This window comes from Rhinolophus ferrumequinum, chromosome 18 (genome assembly GCF_004115265.2).
Source record: "Rhinolophus ferrumequinum isolate MPI-CBG mRhiFer1 chromosome 18, mRhiFer1_v1.p, whole genome shotgun sequence".
NCBI lineage: Eukaryota > Metazoa > Chordata > Mammalia > Chiroptera > Rhinolophidae > Rhinolophus > Rhinolophus ferrumequinum.
The window spans coordinates 61,973,241-61,989,901 of NC_046301.1; the positions used below are offsets into that span (position 1 = coordinate 61,973,241).

Sequence of the window (16,661 nt, forward strand, 5' to 3'; positions counted from 1 at the left end):
TTCAACCACCAAAACCAAAAATCTTTTTGGTTTTTCCAAAACGAAAGTTTTCTTTGAATCCTGAAATCCGGCACTTCTGAGCCGTGGGGCAGGTCACTGCCCAGGTTTGGGCCTCAGTTTCCCCACGTGCAAAGTGGGGGTTGCCCACAGCAATGGGATTTGGGCCCTGGGTCTGTGTCCTTGTCCCGGGAAGTCTGGCCTGGAAGTTTCTGAATTCCTGGGTTTCCAGGACAGAGGCGGGCCCAGCAGATGTGGATTGTAGGAGCACCCATTGTGCCAACGGGGACAGGGGCTCTGATGGTGGAGGTTCAAGCAGGGGCAGGCCCAGGCAGTGCCCCAGGGCAGGGCAGCTGGATTGCAGTCAGGCCCCCTTGCAGGCCTCTCCCTCTCCTCCATCCCCTGGGGACCCAGCTCGGCCAGGCTGCTGTGTCAGGTCACAGGTCACCCCACCCCCAGCCCTTCCCGGAATGAGGACAGACCAGTTGTGTCAGAAGAACAGGACAAAAGCCACACTCTGGGGGCCTCCAGACCACCCAGTCACCAGACCTCCTTGGTGCCAGCCCGGTGCCTCCTCCCAAATCCGAGGCTGGGAGGCTGTGATGGTGGCAGCAGCAGCAGTCTGGGAAAACTGAGGCACTAGGGCCCACACACCCACTCTGATCTAAGCCCCTGTTCTCTGTTTCCTACACATTTATTCAACACCTCCTGTTTGCAGGCACTGAGGAACCAAACCAGATTGGAAAGGCAGCCCAGGCCCAGCCCTATTTTGTGCCCTGCCCACCAGAGGACGAGGGGAACATTTGAACAAACCCACAGTCCCCATGGTGTGCACTAATGGTGGAAGAACAGCAGATGACTGCAGTGAAGACTGTCTTCTTTTTCAGGCGTTCTTTCAGCCACCATCCCCCCCACCTTAGCTCTGCTAATAAGGCCTGGTTTTGAGTTTCACCTCCTGGGAGCCTCCCCCACCCCACTCCTAACAAGCAGAGCAGGAGGCCCAGGAGGCTGGGCTGGGGAAGTGGGGAGGAGGTGGTGGGGCCTGACCCCTCCCTGCATCCCCCCCAGGGGCTGTGTGACCTCAGGGCCTTCTGCCCCTCTCTGGGCCTCTTCAGCAGAGGAATGAAGATGCTAGACTGGTCCATCCAGTTTGCTGGAAAAGGGCCTTTAAAAAAACTTTTCTTTTATCTCCCTGGGGGACAGGGGACTCAGAGAAGCAGGTGGGTTGACCTCTGTCTTCTGACCTCTTCAGGTCCCCAAGGTTCATGGAGGTGGGACCAAGACTTAGCAACCCATTCCTGGCATGGATGGAAAATGCCCCATGAAATGGGCCAGAAAAGGTGCATGGGAATTGACCAGCTGCCACAGGAGGGGGTTGTTTTTCCGACTCCTAACCAGCCCTGAGGGCTGAGCAGGAGGCAGGCATCAGCCCAGGCCAACCAGATCACCCCTTCGTCTGGTTTCTTTGGGGCCGCACTGGACTGAAAGGCAAAATGTGAACCAAACCACAGTGGGAAGGCTCTGGGGGACAGGGTGGGCTCCGAGGCCCTGGAGGCAGGACAAATAGGAGTGGGGTCTGATAATGGGCCCCAAGGTGGGTGTGACCCCCGTGTCAGAGCAGGGAAGCAGAGGAGCAAAGGAGCAAACCAGGCAAAGGAGGGAGGAGAGGGGCAGAGGAGAGGGGCATTCCAGGCAGCAGGAAGGGTATGTGCTAAGGCCCAGAGGCAGAGGCAGGCCCAGGCTGGTCTCCTTCGAGAACCAAAATGAAGTCAGCAAGGAGCGGGCAGGGGCCAGGCCACATTCCCTGGGGACTTGAGTCAGACAACCCAGAGTGACCAGGGCATCAGAACCCAGGATTATAGGAGGCTTAGGCTAGGGTACTGGGGCACCAGGAGAGTGACATTGAGGGGGAGGGGGCTGCCTCTCAGATATGGTTTCGCCAGGGTCCCCCCATGGGCACTGCTGACACCAGTCATTCTCTGTGGGGGGCCGTCCTGGACACTGGGGTATTAAGCAGCACCCCGGGCCCCATGCCCTCAATTCCACGAGCACCCGCCATGTGACAACCACAGATGTCCCCAAACATCGCCCAGTGTCTTCTGGGGGCACAGTCCCCACTGGAGGACCCCTGTGCCTTCTGCCACCTGGACCCCAGGAGGGTGGGACGACGCCCAAGAAACTACCACCAGAGACGTTTTCTGTTAAAAGTCAGAAGTGTTTTTTGTCTTGTTTTAATATCTCATCAGCTTTACAGGGTTACAATTGTCTTAAATATTTCTGAAGTTTAAATACAATCTGAATAATAATGTTATAAAATGTAAACTTTCAGTGTTCTTTTAAATTTCAAAATCACACCCCTTTGTTTTTTTTGTGGGTTTTTTTTTCTGTTTTTTTTTTTGTTGTTGTTGTTTTTTTGTCTTTTTTAAAATTTTTCCCCTTTTAATACCTGAATGTTCTGCAAAATTTAAATCCTTACAGGCCGCCCTGCCAGCCAGGGTGATAGGTGAGGCCCAGCCAGAGGTAGAGTAGTTTGTTTATACCTTTTTTTTTTTTTTTTTTAAGTTTTCCCCCCCTTTAACCTGAGTTCAGGCGCAGTCTGCACGCCGTCGGACAAACCCCAGAGAAACTGAAATTTCACATGTCAGGAATGAAAGGCTGAATTTGTGTTTGCCAAGAAAAAAATGCAAAAGCAAAATTAAGGGGAAAAAAGGGTAGAAGTGAGCAAAAATGATGCAAGTGAGAAAAGTGGCCAGACAATCACAAGTACTAAAAACTAACCCAGCCACCCCAACGCCCCACCCAACCCGCCCGACTGGATAGCTGGACAGCCTCGCAGCCAGTTTAAGGGACACAAGGAAGGCTCCAGAAGCAGCCCATCCACAAACATCTCCAGACCAGGGGAACCTGTGAGCCCCTCTCCACCCTGAGTTTGGGGGTCCCTGCCCTTGCCCTGCGGCTAAGCCCCTCATTCCAGAATGAACAGTGCACAAGCCCCTGACTGAGGGCTGCCCTGTCCCCCAGGACCGCCACTGACAGGCCGTGGCCCTGAGCTGGGAGAAGCAGGGGGTGAATGGGGCCCGGAGGCAGAGGCCACAGCTCCCCCCAGCACAGAGGACCTCCTTGTTTCCACCCCCAAGGGCTCCCCCTGTGTCCTCAGCCCCACCTGCCCCCTACAATCATCACCTTCAACAGCAGGCATGCCCTGAGTTACATCTGGGGACCGCGTCGCCCACACGACACGACATCCGGGTCCCCGACACACACAGACACGCAACACACACACAGGACCGGAGAGAGCACCCAGGCAAGGTCTCCGATGAAGCGCACGCCACGAGTGGGAGGGGACAGGTCCCAGAAACTGCTGAGCCCTGAGCCAGCTAGAAGGGCAGGATGGGCAGAGTTTTGGCATCAAGAGTCAGACCTGAGGTAGAAATGGGCAACAGACACCCTGCTCTCCATGAGTGCAGGGCTCCAGGGGGTCAGGTCGGGGAGAAGGGAGAAGTGGGCTTAGATTCTCCATGGGGACAGATTGTGTCTGGGGACAAAAAGATCCCCCTCCCACAGTGATTGTACTGCTGCAGCGAGAACTGGGGAGAGAGCCTTCCAGAAGGTAAAACAGAGAGGAAACCCCAGATGCCCCCAGCCACTCCTTCCTGGAAGTGGGGAGTGTTCATGACCCTGAGATATACCAAAGAAAGGGCTCTGCCCAAAGACACACCACAGCCCCACACCCAAGAAAAACCAGACTGGGGGGCTCAGGATGCTCCCCCCAAGGTGTCCAAGGCAACAAGATGACTTAGGGCGGGGAGGCTGCCCCTTTTGGCCTTGTTAGGCCAGGCTCCGTGGGCCCAATTAGAGGTTTCAGGCTAGCCCTGGGGACAGTGAGCTAATGGCCCCTCACCCCAGAGAAATGAAAACTCAGTGCATGAAAAGAAAAGACCGCTAAGGTGTATTGTAGGAGGCACAGTCCCAACTCTACCTCTTCCTGCGAGGGCTGGGCGGACAAGTCCCCAAACCCCACCGAGGCCTTAAAACAGACAGTGGTACTGCCTCGTGGTGAAGACTGTCACCAGCCCTTGAAATAAATTTCCCCACCCAGCTGACCCACTGACGCCCACCTTTTAATCCGGAGGAGGTGTCATGGAGAAAGTAGTATAGCCTCCTTCTGGGCCTCTAGTTCCTTTAGGAGGAGCTGTGGCCCCGTGTGAAGGAGACAAAAAGGGGTGGGTCGTTCAGAATGCCGTGGCCCCAAAAACCTCACCCTGAGCTAAGCCCGGCTCACCCCTAGTCCCCAATTTTGATAAGTCTTCAAAAGCAGCCCTTTCAGGCACGAGGGAGTCCCCAAGCCATATTCATCCCTGAGACAGGAGCCTGGGGACTGTGACAGGTGAGTCCCCTCCCATGTCCAGGCCCTTTTTCCAGCATTTTCTCCTTTCTAGTTAAGACTTCCAGGTCCCTGACAGGGAGCACAGCACAGCAAGAAAAAGCATCGTTTGTCAGGGTCTGCCATTCAGCATTCATGCCCCCCTGATGGCCCTCCAGCATGCACTGCCTCCACACCCCAGCCCGGCCCACAGCACCTGAGTTCATCGCCTTTTCTGGCTCTAGCCAGGGATCCAGTGTCCTGCGCTGGCCAGCTGCCCACTGCACCACAGGAAATGCACACAAGAACCCAAATCAGTCATGGGAAAAAATTAAAAGGGTATTACTTTCTTTTTTTTTTTTTTTGCTTTTTCAAGTCGTTTCCCTGAATGAACACAAATATAGATATATATAGATATATATAGATATATATATCCTTTTTCTAAGGTTTGATTCCTCCCCAAGAATAAAATAGCATATTTACAAAACAAAACCCCCCAAATCTCTTAAAAACCCTATAGAGCTTGAATATCGCTATTTCTTAAAAAAAAAAAAAAAGAGAGAGAGAGAGAGAAAGAAAAAGAAAAAGAAAGTTCCCAAAAGCAACAAGAAAAAAATTCAACTGATTTTGGCTCAGGGGTTTCATTCAACACAAGGAGCTGGGTGTGGTGAGTATGTGATGTATAGGGAAAAAAAAAAAAAGACAAAAATGAAAACACACAGTGCAGGGATGTATGAGGTAAACAGGATCTGGCCTTACATTGCAACTGGTCCAAACCAGACACCAGGCACACCAGTCCAAGTCAGCCCACCTGGGCTGCAGGAAAGCCCTGGGAAGTATTTGCTGCTTTCTCTTTCCAGATTTCCTTTGCTATTCTCACAATTCATCTCTCTGAATGTCTGAAACCTGAGTAATTCAAGTGTTCCTTGGTTTTCCCCTGTTTTATTAAATTTTCTTTATATATATATATATATGTATATATATTTTTTCTTTTCTTTTTGGCGTTAGCTGTGGCTCCTTTGTGGATATCTCCCCTCCCCACCCGTATCTTCCACCACCCTGGCCCCTGCTTGGCCCACCTCTCGACCCCCTGCCCAATCTGACGGGCTCCTGGGGTTGGGGATGGTGGGTGAGGAGTGGTGCAGTTAAGGCAATGAATTATTTGAGGTAGAAGACGTCGGGGGTGCGGACAACCCCGCCGGCCCCGCCTGGCTGCCTGTGCTGCTGCTGGTCCCACTGTTTCCTCCCCGGCTGCTGCCACCACCGCCTTTGCTGGGAGCCGAGGGTGGCGTGGGGGCCGGTGGCTGAGCAAACAGCACTCCTAATGCAAAGACAGGAGGAGAGACATGACATGGAAAGTTGTAAAAGATTATGTGGCAGGTACAAGGGCTGCAAAGTCCACCCAGGGACCCGCTAGGACACCCACCACCTCATCTCAGCCTCTGCTTCCCATGGGGTCTTCGCGGAGCAACAGGAGCTGTTCTGTGCCCCCAGCGCCACCTGGGGGCCCAAACGGGTAAGTGGCCTGACTACATTTTTAAAAAGTTTGTACAGCTGACCCTTGAACAAAGACACCCCCCACCCCGCACAATTGAAAAATCAAATACAACTTTTGACTCCTGAAAAATATAACTACTAATAACCTACTTTTGGCCAGAAGTCTTACCAATAATGTAAACAGTTGAATAACACATATTTTGTATGCTATATGTATTATACACTGTATTTTTCCAAGTAAGCTAGAGAAAAGTAAGTATTAAGAAAAATTGTAAGAAAAAAATACATTTACAGTATTTATTGAAAAAATGCATATCTTAAGTGGGCCCGTGCAGTTCAAACCCGTGTTGTTCAAGGGTCAACTGTATTTTTGAGCACTTACTATGTGCTGAGCCCGCGTTAAGTTCTTTCTATGTACTGAGCGCATGCTAAGTCCCTGCTACGTGCTGAGCTCTGTGCTAAGTACACTACATAGATTATCTACTCAAGTCTCCAAAGGGAAGAGCTTTGCTTGTCCTCATGGCAGGGCTCCTGTGGCTGGCCCTGGGGGTAACCTGCGACTCTTGAGGTAACCTGGGGAGAGCAGGGGGCAAGGTGCTACCTGTGTACATGATCCCATTAATCTCCACAGACATGCTAATACTGTTGCTGCCATTGGTGCTGGTCAAGCTTGCAGCTGAGTCCTGGCGGCTCTCGGTGGCTGTGGAAGAAGAAAAGCCACAAACTCATCTGTACAACGATTTGTTTCACATTTGTCATCCCCTAGACTTTCACAAAGCTGTGGACTGTATCTGCCACACCGGCTATACTCAATAAATATTCATCAAATAAGAATGTATTTGTCTAAAATGTGCTTTTTTGTGATTGTAAGTCCTAAGCAATGCTGCACACGCAAATCAACTCATTCTTTGGAATAGCCACAAAGTCTCTCAGACATGACTCATTCACTCCCCACTGATGGATACACACTTCATTTCAAGGCTTCACTCTTAGGACATCACACAAATGACTGCAATGGACAATCTTGTCTATACAGGTAGACAAGTTCGCATTACGCCACTTCGTTTTTACGAACGACCTACATTTGTATCTGTTTTCACTAACCAAAAGAACGCCAAAGAGGATTTCTTTTCTTTACAAAAAAAGGTGAAAAGTGAAAATAGGGTTCGGCATTTGTTTTGTATGAGCCATTACAGAGGTAGCAGCACCCCAAAAGTGGCCCAATGAGCTAACCTCCCCGGAACTGCACTCACACCTCAGCATGAAGCAGCCATCGCCCTGAAGTGTGTCTGGGGGTATCTGGCTTTGTCTCCATTTGTTCTATGCATCTGTTAGCAAGTTGTCCGAAGGGAACTGCTTCTTCGCTCTATGCTATTCCAGCTTATGAAAGGTTTCACAGAAACACCCTACTTTTGGACAGTGGGAGACCCCTGTATGGGTCTCCTCGAGCATTTGCATTAGTCTGCTGCAGGTACCAAGTAGGTCACTGAGTCACATTCTCTATCTCTAAAAAGAGACTGCTAAGTTGTCACCTATTTACACTCCCACCTGTAGGACTGGGGGGGCCCATTTCCCCACATCCTGACCAACACTTGATATTATCAAACTCTAATGGGTGAGAAATGGCATTTCCTCGTTAACATGCAGATCCCCAACCAGAGGGGGCTGAACAGCTTTTCCCAGGAATTTACTCGTCACCACCGCCCATTTCCTCTATCGGTGTGCTTGCTCCTGTTCCCTGTTGATTTGTAGGCACCCTGTACACAGGGTAGCTCCAAGAGCCTTGTTTAGTCACGCGCACAGAGGCGCTGGGGCCGGCGCCGGGCGGTACCTCGGCTGTTAATGCGGACGCTCATGGGCAGCTGGGCCGTCATGGCCAGGAGGTTCTGCTGCAGCGCTCGCTGCATCAGCCGCTGCTGCTCATCTGCCACCAGCGCCATCTTCTTCTCCGGAGGCTCCCCACACTCCAGCTTCTCCCGAAGCTGCTCCAGGGCCGCTGCCTGTGCCGCCACGGCTGCCTGGGCTGCTGCCGCTTGCACTGCTACAGCCTGGGCTGCCACCACAGGGTGGCCCGCCAGGGACACTGGCAGGCGGCCGGGGACTGTGATGGGGATGGCTGAGTCCTCCTCTAGACAGGAGAGAAGAGGAGTTGGTGACCAAAAGGAAACTGACATGGCCAGGCCTAGCCTTCCACCCGTGCGGGAATGTGCACCCTCTTGAATGCCTCCACTGATGGGGTGGACAGGATTGTGTGTGTGTGTGTGTGTGTATAGGTTTTTGAACAAACACAGGGCTTTTTATGAAACCCCTTCCAAAGCAGGCTGACAGCAGATACATCAGGGCGGTCACACTGCTGATTACAATATTAGTTACAATGTTGTCATAGCAGTATTTAGCATGAGTATTACATAGACACTGTAATAGCACGTAATACATTACATAGGCGTCTTAACACAAGGGCTTGCCACAGGTTTTATCTAAAGCACTTAACATGAATTGTCTCAAAGGGTCATTTCAACAACCCCAAGCCTTCTCTTATCCCCATTTTCCAGATGAGGAAACTGAGGCTCAGAGAGGATGGATAACTTTCCCAAGGCCACAAAGCTGGAGAGAGGCTGAGCAGGGATTCAAACTCACGCACCACAACTCCAGAACCAGCTCCTAACCATTCCCCTCTTTTGTGGTTAAAACGAATGTCCCTATTGTTCCTATCCACTGGTCCCACTGGGATCCACTGTCTCTTCTTCTCCCAACTCTATCTCCTGTGTCTATCCCTGGTCACCAGGTGCTGCCCCTATGTGCTGGGTCCCCACTCCAACCTTTGCTGGGCCCTCTGCCCCGGAGTTTTAGCAGCATTCTCTCCTTTGTCTCCCTCTTCTGGTCTCACTGAAATGTCACCTCCTCTGGAGACCCCTCGGACCTGCCATCCCTTAACTAGTTTTCCTGTCACTGTGGACTGCTGCTCGTTTCCTGGCTCTCTCGTGATTCCCCCGGGGTCAGAACCCCTTTATCTTATCTGCCACCACATTCTGCAGCTCCAGCGTGGGGCCTGGCCCATGGTGGATGCTTAAGAACCATTAACGGGTATTACTGGAACTCCTCAAATCCAGGAGGGTAAACTGAGGCCCACAGAGTACTGAATGCGCTGACATTAGCAAGGCCCCATTTGCCTTAGATCTGATCAGTCTTAACTCTTCAGGGCCCTGTAGCTATCAGCCCGGGTCCTGGGGCCAGCCCCAGGAAGCATGGAGTCACAGTACATGCGGCAGAGGAGACACGAGAACTCAGAACTTAGATAGGTGAACTGGCCTGCTAATGGCCATGCTGCCACAGGTGCTGCTGGTGCTCTGTTAGGAAGGATTCAGAGGCTCAGTGGAGAAGATGGGGATGTCGGCCATGCGTGGAAACTAGGAATCGGGGGCTGTACGTCGGGCATCTGCAAACCTATGCCTGTGGCATGCTGGGCATTTTACACACTGAAGATTCCCCAACAACTCTACAAACAAGGAGGAATTTTCTCCACTGTGCCACCCAGGGACACCTAGCAATAGATTCAGGGATGGTTAAAGGGTCAATTTGATAGACCCACTCTACACTCTCAATGGTGTCTGCTGGGACAGTGCATTGAGAAGAATTCTAAAGCTCAAAGGGAAAAGAAAACAGTGACCAACTAGCAATGTCTGTCATGGGCAAGGGACTGGGAAAAGCTATTGTGATGAATAGTACCAGCCACAGGCAGAAGACTGGGCCAATGCTGCAATAAATGATTAGCAATGCCTGCTACAGGATTAGTACAGTGCTCAGGTAATAATACGTGCCTCGGCGTGGACCGGGAAAACAGTGATTAATTAGTAATGTCTGCTGTGGGCACAGGATGGGAACATTGTGCTTGATCTATAATGTCTGCCTTAGCATAGAACTGGAGAAAAAAACTATTGATTGGTGATGTCCGCCCTGGGCACAGGATTACAAAATGGATTGAGTGGTATTGTCTCCCTGCCATGGGCTTGGGGTGGGAAAAATGGTGGTTGATTAGTCATGTCTGCCATGGACACACAACTGAAATATTCTACACACTTTTCCATGACAACGTTAGGGATTATCATCCTGGTTACCCAGAGGGAAAAAGGTATCCGCCGCCAAGGCCATACAGCCTGAGTCGAGACCAAGTCCCTCACCTTTCTTGATTTTGGGGGCTGGGGTGATGGAGCTGCCGTTGGTGCTGGCAGCCAGGCCCAGGGAGGACACGGGCAGCTTGGGTGAGGAGAGCATGCTGTGGGCCCCGCCTGGTGAGTAGGCAAAGAGGGAGCCCCCGAAGCTCTGGCGTCGGCCTTCCCGCCGATTGCTGTCGATGGCTGCCTGGAGCTCGTTGGGGTTGCTGAGGCCGCGCTTCTCACACTCGTAGGGGTACAGGTACTTCATATACCTGCAGGCAGGGGCGAGGGGACAAGATGGCACCTGGGATGCCTCCCGTGGTTCCTCACTGCACTCACATAAAGCGAACCCTGCTGCAGCACCACTTCCCCAACCCCATCACATATCGCTACCTGAGAATCACTCAGTAGTCCCCAGAACCAATGTCTCTGCTTGTGAGGTTCCCTCTGTCTCAGTGCCTGTGCCCATGACTACCTCCCACTAATCCTGCAATACACAATAGCATCACCTCAGAGCTGGAACCTTCCTTAAAGCCCCACCCTGAGATTCTCAGGGTCTACTCGTCACGTGGCCCAGTGCCTCTGTGGTCCCTCGTGCCCCAGGCCCTCTGTACTTGTGGTACTCACTGGGTCCGCAGGGTGAAGGCGGCACTGGTGATAGATGTGGGCAGGTTGAGGCCCTTGGTGATCTCACGCCACAGCTTCTTGTTGATAACCTCCACCAGGCCGCCCTTCTCCGTCACCAGCACGTACAACATGAATAGGTCAAGCACCTGCTTGGCCATGATGGGGATCCGGTTCACAGGTGTGCCTGCGGGGGAACGGTGAGTGCAGGTGAGGGGGGTGCTGTCGCTGGGGCCGGAGCCCCACACACAGCAGATGCCACTCTGGTTAATGCACCAGTCCAGAGCAGGGTCCTCCCCGGCTGTGTGTCCATCAGAGAGGGCTACTCTCTGTGGGGGGGCCCAAGCAGCATCCCTGGTCCCACCCACTTAATGCCAGGAGTGACCACAGTCCTGACAACCACATATCTCAGACATCACCCAGCGTCCCCTGGGAGCAGGATCACCCCTGATGAGACCCCCTGCTGCAGACAGTACTGAGGAGACAGCTCTGCCTCAGTTTCTGCATCAATGATCTGGCTCATTGCTGATCAGCTACAGGCAGAAGACTGGGCCAATGCTGCAGTAAATGATTAGCGATGCCTGCTACAGGATTAGTACAGTGCTCAGGTAGTAATACGTGCCTGGGCGTGGACCGGGGAACAGTGATTCATTAGTAATGCTCACCTGGGGGAAGGTGGGAGGTACAGAGAGGGAGATGCTGGGGCCAACCCAGGGGACGGGCCTGAGACACGCAGCCTTTGTCATTCCTACCTCCATCAACAGCTGCCAAAACATCGACTCCTGAGTTCCCAGAGGCCTGTGCCCAGGTCCCAGGGGCTTTGCAGTAGGGAAGGGAGGGCATGGCTAATCCACTTTGCAGCTTAGAGAGTGAGGCGGTGGGCTAGCCCAGGAGACAGTGTGGGGAGCTAGCATAGGGCCATGGGCTAGCCCAAGGATAGCAGGGCTGCTCCCCTCTTCCAGGCCAGCTCTCCTCTTCTGTCCACCTGACCCTCTCAGCCTCTGCAGTTGAGTCCCTCTCTCACCCAGAAGCCCCCAGATCTCAGCTCAGCCTATGCTGGCACCTTCCTGCTAAGGGCAGAGAAAGCTCCATTCAGACCTCTCTCCCTGGCAGTGGAATCCTAAGTTTACTGTCTGTGCCACTGCCCGCCTGTCCTGCTCACATGGCATGCCCAGCCTGGCATTCAGCAAGCACTCAGTTAACAACTGCGAGGGCCGATGGGCCATATCTCAGTCCAAGGGGTACTCTTATCCCCCTTTAGAGGTGGGCAAATGGAGGCTGCAAGATGTGACCTGACAGAGAAAGGTTCTGCTTCCAGTAACAGGTCAGCTTGCCTGCTCCTGGGCCTGGATGATACCTTGCACCTCTGGACATTCCAGAATCACTTCTGGCCACACTTGGCCGCTCCCCAGTCCTTCCGAGGCTGCAAAATCCCCAACAAATTGAGGATGAGGCCCTCAGACTCTCTACCCACCCAATTCCATTTTCAGCCCAAGAGTGAGAGAGAAAAAAACACCACCAGTGTGAGCACACCAGCTTGGTGAGGTGGCCACAGTGCCCTGCTCCACAGTACAGATTTAGGCTCTGCCTGAGGGGAAGGGGAGAACTAAGGAATCCTGGCTCTGAGGCAAGCAGGCAGGGCCTGAACGGATGTTTATAGAAGGAGGGGGCTGGGAGAGCACAGAGAGGTACTGACAGAGATGGAGGCGCAGGGGCCCTGGGGATAATAAGGAAGCGGGGGGGGGGGGGGGGGGGGGGCTGGGGGGGGGGGAGGCTGTCAGAGAAAGAGCAGGACCTGCCCCTGCACTCTCAGCACCTGAGAACTGGAGAATTTGGGTGGAGGCTTTTACTTTGTGACCATCTGTCTGGAGTAAAGTGGGGGAGGTCTGACAGATTCTCAGTCCCAAAGGACCCCCCCACCCATTACAGAGGGGAGGGTCCAAGAAGATGGCAGGGAAGAGAGCCTTGGAGCTGGGTTTTGAGGGATGCATAGGAGTTTGTTGCCTCCTGCCCTCCAAGAGCACTTGGCTTGGTGAAAGAGGCAGGGCTGGACACAGACCCTCACAGCCCTATGTGGCTAGGGGCTAGTCTGGGGCTCCCAACCTCACCCATATGCAGGGGCAGCTCACAATACTTCCTAAGTACTTCCAGGATACCAAGTGCCTGGTCTTGGCCAAACGGGTGGACTCCTGGCCTGGAAGCTCTGGGCCTCACATCAGGGGGCTGGAGGAGTGGGGTCAGGCAGGTGCGGACAGGCCGATAAAGAAAGGGGAGGGGATCTCTCTGACCACATAGCTGGCCTGCAGAGGGCAGCAGGCCTGGCTGGGCTGGACGATAACACGAAGGCCCCTACCCCAGGAATGGCTCTGGATTCCTCCATCTTGGCACAAAAGGGGTTAACTAAAAGAGGCCTCCGCCCCCTACCCTTTCATCTCCTTCCCTTCCAGGCCCTGTGTTTACAGAAGCTGCTGGTGAGGGAGGGGCAGGGGCCCTGGACAAAGCAACAGCGGTCTGGCCCCTGCAATGGCCCCTGAGCGGATCCTGCAGCCCCTGCTGACTCCACCCCTTTCTGCCTCTGAGCTCAGGCCACATGCCTGCTCCAGGCCTCAGTTTCCTTCTCTGAACAGCAGGATTATTATAATCCCTCCACACCCAGGGAGCTGTCCAGGGATCACAGGAATGAGCCCCACCCTGCAGAGGGCATTTCTAGGACAGACCCCATGTCTACACCCTGCGGCAGCTCCAAGCCGAGGGTGAGGCCTGTGAACAGGGACCCTCTGGGGACCCTCTGGCTGCCCCTCAACCTCTCTGAGCCTGGCTCACCCTGAACTTCCTGAAACCCTCCAGTGTCTGGGCCTCAGTTTCCCCACCAGATACTCACCTAGACCAGTCCCTGTTCCTCCTTATATCACTGTTCTCAAGACCCAGACATTTCTCAGTGGGGACATAGTTGGCATCTGTCACACTCCAGACCAGGGGGAAATGAGGGGAAAGGCTGTAGAGGTGTCCCAGCCTGGTATACTGTTGGCGCTCAGTAATTGTGGCCCAGCATGCAGTGTGTTTGGGGCACTGCCAATGGTGGGGACTGTTTGTGACCTATCTTACAGATGGGGTGACTGAGACCCCCGTGGGAGCAGGAGAGGGGCAGGGGCCTGAACCTCACACCAACAGGCACAGGACACCAGACCCTAGGCCACAAGAGCTGAAATCCTGTGGGGGAGCTTCCATCCTGTCACCCCAGTGCCCACATGCCCACCTGGGTATCCAGCCCCACTCCCTAAACAGAGGCCAGCTCCACCCTGTTGCCGGGGAGCCTGGGAGCCAGGACCCCATGGTACCCTGGGTCTCAGCAGCAAGGGACAGAGCTTAGACTGTCCGTTCTGAGTGGGACCCCCCACAAGGACTCACAGCTCTGCTCCCGACCCTCAGACATACAGCGCTGGGCTGTGGATCGTCCCCTCAGACCCTACATGGCAAGGCCACATCTCCCCCTCAGACACCTCTCCAGCCATGGGGAACTCACTGCCACTCTGACATACCTGCCCCCAGCTGTATCCAGCAGGGGCCCCACCCATGTGCCCATTTCCCGCGACTTCTGGGCAGGCAGGCCTCACCTCGCTTCTGCATGAAGCTGAACAAGTCATCCAGGAACTCCTTCCTCTTGGGGTCTCCATCCAGTTCGTAGAGCTGTGAGGACAGGGAGGGGACCCATTAGTTAATGCCAGAGTGTGGGTGCAGGTGCCGCATCACCATCACACGGAGGGCCAACCAAAGAGGCTGCTGGCAGGGACAGGCACCAGGGGTCCCAACCCCAGCCCCACCCCAGAGTCCAAGCATCTCCCGAGGTCCTACCGAGCAGACAATGAGCCTGCCCTCACTTTCAGATGAGGACAGACACACCTGGATGAGTCTCGGGGGTGACGGGGGGCGGGGAGGGGAGAGCTTAAAGCAACAGAAGTTTATCCTCCCACAGCTGTGGGACTTGAAATCCAAGATCAAGGTGTCCCAGAGCCATGTTCCTTCCAAAGGCTCCAGGGGAGGGTCTTTCCTGCCTCTCCCAGCTCCTGGGGATTCCGGTGTCCCTTGGCTTGTGGCTGCCTCACCCTAGTGTCTGCCTCTGTTGTCACGTGGCTTCTCCGCTGTGTCTGTGTCCAAATTCCCCTCGTGGCTTCCCTGTGTTGGTGTCCAAATTCCCCTCAGGATTTAGGGCGACCTCATCTCCTCTCAATCTGTAACTAGTGACCTCTGCAAAGATCCTATTTCCAAATAAGGTCCCATTCGCAGGGACCTGAAGTTGGGTCTTGAACGTATCACTTCGGGGAACACAATTCACCCCAGACAGACAGTGCCTGCCCAGGTCATCACCATCATGACAACAGCGGACACGTCCTAGCCCCATCCAGCATGTTTGTTCCTGAGACATGGCCCCATTTTGCAGATGAGGAAACCAAGGCACCGAGGTAAGCAGGCAGGCGACCAGAGCCCTGAACGGTTGCAGACTCTCAATCCAGACTCCGTTCTCGGCACTGGCTGCCTGGGTTCACCAGTCATCATAGGAGGGGCAAGGGCCTCCATCTGTGGTATGGGGGGCAGGGAGTGTCCCAACCCATTGACCATAAGCTCCCAGGTGCTGGCGGGTAGGGAAGTGGGCAGATAGAGAGCGAGGCTGGTGTGGCAGCAATTTGTCAAGGAGGGGCAACGCAGATAGCAGGCTTCAAATTAAGCTCCAGGGAATGCAGCCCCCCCAGCTGCCTGCACATAGAGGGAATCAGGACTGTGGGAGGCCTTGAAACCACCAATTAACCCCAGCTGGGCTGAAGTAATCCATCATTTGGGTCCAAGAACTCACCAACACCCAGAGGAGGCCATGTCACGGGGGGCAACTACCCCTCAGCCATCTTGCCCCTCTCCGGGCCTCAGTTTCCCCATCTGTGCAATGGAGACAAAGTGGGGCCTCTAGGGCCAGGGCTAGGGGAGCCAGGAGTCCAGACCGGGGGGGTCGAGGTCTTTGTCTCCTCTATCCTGCCTGGCCAGGCTAGCCGGCTGCATTCCTGCTCTGATTTATGGCATCCAGGGAGGCCTGTATGTCCCCCTGCCTGAGGCATGTGGGGCCTGCAGGTGGACCTTCCCGTGGGCCCATGCCAGGCCTCCCTGCCCAGCCTGCTCTCCCTGCCCACATGACACCCCCATGTGTCCCCTCCCCACTCTCCTCCTCCTTGGTCCTCCCATCAGCAGGGATGTGTGGATTCACACATGTCTGGGCTCCTGTCCATCTGCCGCGTATGACGTCAGGGATTTTGTCTGCTTTGTTGCCCATGTCTAGAAGGTAGCTGAGCGCACAGCAGTTGTGTGATAAATGCTCCTGAAGTGAACCCTAATTTTCTCAGCTGCAATGTGGGCTGGGCTGGGCAGAGAGTGAGGTCACACAGACTGGGGGAATTGGCAGGTGCCTCAAAGTCTGCCCACTGGAGCCTCAGAATCGGACCTAATGTTAAAAAGGGTCTTTGCAAATGTCACTAGCCAAGATGAGGTCACACTGGAATAGGTGGGCCCTCATCCAATGATCGTCCTTATAAGAGGAGGAACGGCAGACACAGAAGAGAAGCCAGGTAAAGAGATTGGGGTAATGCAGCCATCAGCCCAGGGACACAGGAGCTGGAAGAGGCAGGGAAGGACCCTGCCCTGCAGCGTTAGGAGGGAATGCAGCCCTGCAACACCTGGATCTGGGACTCCTGGCACCAGAAGGTCAGAGGATGAATTCTGTTGTTTTAAGCTGCCCACTGTGTCGTCACTTGTCACAGCTCCCCCAGGAGACTCATTCAGGTGCCTGTGAAGCTCAGGCCCTCCCTAATGAGGGGGCAACATCTTCTTTGAGATCTTGACCCAGGTGGAGGGGGGTCCACCCAGCCCCACGAGACCTCAGTGCGCTTCCTGTGTTAGTTTTCCCATCTTTCAAGGACAGTACAACAAACACAACAGCTTCACCTTTGGCACCTGGAACCAAAATGACCCCTATATTCCAGGTG

General features: G+C 54.1%; 1 protein-coding gene across 5 annotated transcripts in view; it reads right to left on the reverse strand.

Annotated features, from left to right (window-relative positions):
* Positions 1-2,212: 2,212 nt before the first annotated feature.
* The window catches only part of ARID3A (AT-rich interaction domain 3A), a 36,238-nt gene continuing 21,789 nt past the window's right edge, over positions 2,213-16,661 (reverse strand). For all 5 annotated transcript variants that reach the window (XM_033134777.1, XM_033134779.1, XM_033134778.1 and 2 more), the window contains exons 4-9: positions 14,250-14,322; positions 10,639-10,822; positions 10,036-10,283; positions 7,689-7,985; positions 6,459-6,557; positions 2,213-5,681 (exon numbers count right to left, since the gene is read on the reverse strand). In XM_033134777.1, the coding sequence (XP_032990668.1) occupies positions 5,506-5,681; positions 6,459-6,557; positions 7,689-7,985; positions 10,036-10,283; positions 10,639-10,822; positions 14,250-14,322 (1,077 nt within the window). In that variant the 3' untranslated portion in view covers positions 2,213-5,505. The remainder of the gene's footprint in view (positions 5,682-6,458; positions 6,558-7,688; positions 7,986-10,035; positions 10,284-10,638; positions 10,823-14,249; positions 14,323-16,661) is intronic.